At 48.3% G+C, this 6,611-nt stretch overlaps 1 protein-coding gene across 1 annotated transcript in view; it reads right to left on the bottom strand.

Annotated features, from left to right (window-relative positions):
- Positions 1 to 229: 229 nt before the first annotated feature.
- Positions 230 to 6,611, bottom strand: part of LOC127003704 (cyclic nucleotide-gated cation channel alpha-3-like) — a gene marked incomplete at its 3' end in the record, with an annotated part of 54,798 nt that continues 48,416 nt past the window's right edge. The window contains 3 exon segments of the mRNA XM_050870635.1: positions 230 to 452; positions 1,298 to 1,484; positions 2,183 to 2,409. Of these exon segments, the coding sequence (XP_050726592.1) occupies positions 230 to 452; positions 1,298 to 1,484; positions 2,183 to 2,409 (637 nt within the window).

Genomic DNA, 6,611 nt, shown 5'->3' with positions numbered 1-6,611 from the left:
AAGACAAAAACAAACAAACAAGGAATAGATTAAAACAAGGAATCAAGCAAGAAATCCAACCCCTTAAGACACTGAAAACAGAAAAACAACAAGAAAATTAAGAAAAAACAAAAAACAACAACACAGGAAACACTCATTCAAAACAAAACAAGACAAAAAAACAAACAAGAAACAGATTAGAATACGGAATAAACAAGGAATCAAACAAGGAATCCAATCCCCCTCTTACCATGGTGATAGGGGTAGGTCCAGTCGCCTCTGAAGTGTTCCGCCTCGCTAAGCATGTAATAGAAACAGCCGAACCAATGTGCAAGGAGGAGCAGAATGTGGATAAGATTGACCACACGCCACATGTTGGGGTATAGAGTCCTGGATTCCACCATGTAGTAATAGTTGTAGACGCGATACACTTTGACGAACCGCGGGAACCTAATGATGGGGTGCGCTCCGATCTGATGGGAAGGGATGGGGTGGTGGAGGAAGGGAGATGAGGTAGAGGAAGAAGGAATGGATAGGGAAGGGATGGGATGGGATTGGATAGGAAGGGAAGGGAGGAGAGAGGGAAGGATGGGATTGGATGGAAAGGGAAGGGAAGGGATGGGAAGGGAAGGGAAGGGATGGGAGGGGAAGGAAAGGGATGGGATTGGATGGGAAGGGAAGGGAAGGGAAGGGAAGGGATGGGAAGGGAAGGTAAGGGAAGGGAAGGGAGTGCCAGGGAAGGGAAGGGAAGGGAGGGAGAGGGATAGGAAGGGAAGGGATAGGAAGGGAATGGAAGGGAAGGGAAGGGGATAGATGGGTTAGGAAGGGAAGGGAAGAATAGAAAGTTAGTATTTTTGAATATTCGTTTCCTTCAGCTCTCTCTCTCTCTCTCTCTCTCTCTCTCCTAGATAAAAAATAAACTTGAGATTAAAATAGAAATTGATTAAAGGTATTTGCACAAGAGAGAGAGAGAGAGAGAGAGAGAGAGAGAGAGAGAGAGAGAGAGAGAGAGAGATCTCTCTCTCTCTCTCTCTCTCTCTCTCTCTCTCTCTCTCTCTCTCTCTCTCTCTCTCTCTCTCTCTCTCTCTAACACTTCCCTTCCCTTCCTATCCCTTCCCTTCCCTTTCCTTCCCATCCCATCCCTTCCCTTCCCTTCCCTTCACATCCCTTCCCTCCCCTCTCAACTCTCCTTCTTTCTCCCTTCAACTCAAACCCTCTCAGAATCCCTCTCACTCAATCTCCAAGGACCCCACCCACACAGAACCAACCCACACCCTTCCTCTCCCTTCCCCACTCAAGCCCACTCGTCCCCACTCACCAGGAGCTGCAGAAAATCGAGTGGGAACAGAGACACCAGGTCGAGCATGAAGCTTCTGGACTGCATGTAATGTCTAGCGAGTTTCTTGAAGTCATACACGATTAGTCCCTGCTCCAGGTAACCCGTCCGGAACTGTACAAGGATGTCCACCACGAAGATGATGTCTGTCAGCCCGTCCAAGAGGTACCTGAGTGGGATTTGAGAGGGAGTTGAGTGGGGGGAGTGGGGGAGAGGAAACTGCGTGGGATTTGAGTGGGATTTGAGTGGGATTTGAGTGGGAACTGAGTGGGATTGAGAGGGGTGAGAGGGGTTGAGTGGGGAAGAGGGATTTGAGTGGGACTTGAGAGAGATTTGAGTGGGATTTGAGTGGATTTGAGGGGGATTCGAGAGGGATTTGAGTGGGGGGGGAGGGATTGGGTGTATATATATATATATATATATATATATATATATATCTATATATATATATATATATATATATATATAAATTGTAGAGAGAGAAAAAAAATTAAAACCACATATATTAGATCTCTCTCTTAACTTCCTAGCTCGACAAACCAATCACACAAAAGAGAGAGAGAGAGAGAGAGAGAGAGAGAGAGAGAGAGAGAGAGAGAGAGAGAGAGAGAGAGAGAGAGAGAGAGAGAGAGAGAGAGAGAGAGAGAGAGAGAGAGAGAGAGAGAGAGAGAGAGAGAGAGAGAGAGAGAAAGGAAAAAAAAGAAATGAGATGAGAGAAAAAAAAAAAAAAAAATCTTAAAAAAAAGAGAAACACACACACACACACACACACACACACACACACACACACACACACACACACACACACACACACATACCTCCCTCCCCCCCTCTTCACCCCCCTCACACACACACGCACGCACATACCACATAGGCTGAGGTGACCGCTGGAGCTCCGGGAAGGCCTGTCGAACTATAGGCGTCCACAGGTTGTACAAGACACAGATGGTCAGACTACACAGCCAATAAAAATAGACATTGCCGTAAGGGTTGATGACTGTTCTCGGTTGACGCTTCTTCTTCTTCTTTCTAACCTTCGGGGAGCCGGTGGAGGTTTTGCTGATGTCCTCCTCGTCCGTCTGGTCAACCGTGTCCTGTAGAAGGGGTCATGTTAGCTAGGATGCTTGTAAGGACTTTGGGTCAGTTCCACAATCCAACAGAGTTATTGTATGATTTCCACAACGGACTGTGAACCTGGCCCTTAGATATCAGTGTTAGGATGGGTCATGTTAGGTAGGGTGTTTGTAAGGACTTAGAAATCAGTGTTAGGATGGATATGTTAGGTAGGGTGTTTGTTAGGACTTAGAAATCAGTGTTAGGATGGATATGTTAGGTAGGGTGTTTGTTAGGACTTAGAAATCAGTGTTAGGATGGGTCATGTTAGGTAGGGTGTTTGTTAGGACTTAGAAATCAGTGTTAGGATGGGTCATGTTAGGTAGGGTGTTTGTTAGGACTTAGAAATCAGTGTTAGGATGGATTTGTTAGGTAGGATGTTTGTTAGGACTTAGAAATCAGTGTTAGGATGGGTTTGTGAGGTAGGGGTGTTTGTAAGGACTTAGAAATCAGTGTAAGGATGGGTCATGTTAGGTAGGGGTGTTTGTAAGGACTTAGAAATCAGTGTTAGGATCTGTCATGTTAGGCAGGGTGTTTGTTAGGACTTAGAAATCAGTGTTAGGATGGGTCATGTGAGGTAGGGTGTTTGTTAGGACTTAGAAATCAGTGTTAGGATGGGTCATGTTAGGTAGGGTGTTTGTTAGGACTTAGAAAACAGTGTTAGGATGGATATGTGGGGTAGGATGTTTGAAAGGACTTAGAAAACAGTGTTAGGATGGATATGTTAGGTAGGGTGTTTGTTAGGACTTAGAAATCAGCGTTAGTGTTAGTGTTTCCTAATCTAATCTATTCCCTGCCTAACCTAACCTAACCTAACGTAACCTAATCTAATCTGTTCCCCGCCTTTGTTGACTTGCAAGCTCTCTCACTAACCTAACTTAACCTAACCTATCCTAACCTAACCTAATCTAAACTATTCCTTGCCTTCGCCAACCCAAAAAACAACGGCAGCTTCGTCTAAATCTAAACTATTTCGTAGCAGACTTTCGTAGGAGTTATGGGCATTTCCACGGACAGTTCAATGACCCTGGTGGTAGTTTGACCCTTCCTTTGTACCGTGAACCTAAGGAAACACATTTGACAAGGCTTTCATAGGAGTTGTGGCTATCTCCAGGGGTAGTTCAATGACCCTGGTGGTAGTGTGACCCTTCCTCTGTACCATGAACCTAAAGAAACACACATTTGACAAGGCTTTCGTAGAAGTTGTGGGCATTTCCAGGGGTAGTTCAATGACCCTGGTGGTAATGTGACCCTTCCTCTGTACCGTGAACCTAAAAACTCGCACATTTGACAAGGGTTTCATAGGAGTTTTGGTCTCTCTCTCTCTCTCTCTCTCTCTCCATCTTTCCTTCCTTCAAATGTTTAAACTCAAAATCGTGAACCGGAAACTCCACCCCCCCCCCCGCCCCCCCCCCCCCCCCCACCACCACCACCACCTCCAGGCCAGGGGTGATTGACAGGGGTAGGGAAAGCGTGACACCAGTAGGGCTTAATAGGTTTACACATACACCTGGAGGCTTGGTAATTAATGAAAGGTGTGCGTGTGTGTGTGAGTGAGTGTGAGTGATTGAGTGAGAGAGAGAGAGAGAGAGAGAGAGAGAGAGAGAGAGAGAGAGAGAGAGAGAGAGAGAGAGAGAGAGAGAGAGAGAGAGAGAGAGAGAGAGAGAGAGAGAGAGAGAGAGAGAGAGAGAGAGAGAGAGAGAGAGAGAGAGAGCAGGTATACCCACATCATTAATCAACACACTCACACACACACACACACACACACACACACACACACACACACACACACACACACACACACACACACACACTATTAGTTCAAAAGGTTAATAGATAGAGTGATATATAGATGGTTTGATTAATAGGAACTTTGATTGACATTAGGATCATAAAATAGACAGATCATTTATTAGATAGATAGATAGAGGTAGAGATATAGAGCGAGAAAGGTCAGACGGATCCATCGCCACAAGCAGCAGAGACAAGGCTTCACTCCTGGCTGAACTGTTCGCCAAGAAAATGAAGGTTGGTGACCCGGGACGACCCGCACCTGTGCTGCCCCAAAAGACCAACCGTTTTGTCCCCTCTGTGTCGGTGACGATAGTGCAGGTCCAGCGACTGCACAGCGCGCTCAACGTGGGTAAAGCCACTGGCCCGGATGACATCAGCCCGCGGCTCCTCAAGAATTGCGCCAAGGAGCTCTCAGATCCTCTCTCCGCCGTCTTCACGTCTTGCCTGAGGGAGTGCTAGTGGCTTTCAATATGGAAGGAGGCACGTGCGGTACTGGTCCACAAGAAAAACTCGAGGTTTGAGCCCAGCAACTACGAACCCATCTCCTTGCTCTCCATGGTGGGCAAGGTGCTGGAGCGTGTGGTGGCTGCAGTCATCTGTCAGCCCCTGAGTGAGAGCCATCTCCTCTCAGATAGACAGTTTGGCTTCAGGCCTGACCGGTCCTGACCTCCTCCTCCTCCTCTCCAAGGATTGGCAAGACGCACTGGATGAAGGCCTGGACACACTCGTGGTGGCCCTGGATATTGCTGGAGCCTTTGACAGGGTCTGGCACGCGGGGATTATTGAAAAGCTTCGCGCCAAGCGAGTCCAGGGTGCCCTCCTGATGCTGCTCAAGGATTACCTCTAAGGGAACACCCTTCAGGTGGTGATCAACGGGCAGTCATCAAGGCCTTCACCAGTGCATGCCTCAGTTCCACAGGGTTCCGTGCTCGGCCCAATCCTGTGGAACATGTACATCTCCGACCTCCTCCGGCAGCTATCGGCAGTGACAGCCTCCGCCGATGACTGCACACTCTTCCGCTCCTACTGCCGCCCCGACACTCCGCGCGCTAGTGCTACACACCTAAGGAGCTACGCACACAAGGGAAAACTGAGACTTAGGAGTGTAAATTATTTTTTTCTTTTCTGTGTAGCAGTGAACAATTTATTTTGTTCCACACACAGGCCTTTGGAATACGTGAACACAACACGCATAAATTTGACCCTCCTGTATTTAAATTTATTATATGTATAAATAAAAGAGAGAGAGAGAGAGAGAGAGAGAGAGAGAGAGAGAGAGAGAGAGAGAGAGAGACTGATTAATCTAGGGAGGAAAATTTACGTTTTGTCTTGTCAGAATGTGAGCTATCTTTAATTAGAGCTACACTCTCTCTCTCTCTCTCTCTCTCTCTCTCTCTCTCTCTCTCTCTCTCTCTCTCTCTCTCTCTCTCTTCCTTCTTCCTCTCCGTCGTCCTTGTCCTCTTCTTCTTCTTCTTCTTCTTCTTCTTCTTCCACCTCCTCCTCCTCCTCCTCCTCCTCTTCCTCTTCCCTTTAATTGGCAAACATCTTGCATTATAAATTACATGGAAGGAAATTTCTCTCTCTCTCTCTCTCTCTCTCTCTCTCTCTCTCTCTCTCTCTCTCTCTCTTGAGCATCTCTCTTTCTCTCCTTCTTTCTCTTCTCTCGAATCGTAATCCAATAATGAGCCACGTTGATTATCAGAGAGAGAGAGAGAGAGAGAGAGAGAGAGAGAGAGAGAGAGAGAGAGAGAGAGAGAGAGAGAGAGAGAGAGAGAGAGAGAGAGAGAGAGAGAGAGAGAGAGAGAGAGAGAGAGAGAGAGAGAGAGTGTGACCTGAGCCACACGGCGTGGCCTTCTGTGGTGCGAGGGAAAGCATGGTACAAGCCCTCACCTCCCGACTCTTGGCCTCCAGAGGTGACATGTGCCCCACCGAGAGTTCACCACCAGACCAGCGGACCAACCATGGTTTGGTTACCGCTGCCGTGTTGCTGCCGACGCCAAGTACTCAGCGTGGCTTCGCTACAAACGGAACCCGACTCGGCGCAACAAGGTCCTGCACCGGGCGGCCTGCAGGAGGATGGTGGTGACCAGCAAGTGGGCCACACGGGAGTGGGAGGAGGACATGAGGCGCAAGCTGTGTGGAGCAGGGGTAGGCAACAAGACTTGGTGGTCCCTTGTCAAGGAAAGGCAGGGGATTAGCCGCCAGGACGCGATTCCTCCTCTCTCAAGGCTAGACGGGACGGTGGCCACTAGCAGCAAGGAGAAGGCCCAGCTGCTGGCCAGCCTCTTCGCCGGGAAGATGAGGGTGGACGACCCCGGACAGTCACCGCCTCGTTTGGTACAGCAATGTGAGGAGACCGTCACCAAGGTGGAGGTGACACAGGTGCTGG

The sequence above is a fragment of the Eriocheir sinensis genome, chromosome 26, assembly GCF_024679095.1.
Source record: "Eriocheir sinensis breed Jianghai 21 chromosome 26, ASM2467909v1, whole genome shotgun sequence".
In the NCBI taxonomy this organism is placed as follows: Eukaryota; Metazoa; Arthropoda; class Malacostraca; order Decapoda; family Varunidae; genus Eriocheir; species Eriocheir sinensis.
This window is presented reverse-complemented; position numbering and strand designations above follow the sequence as displayed.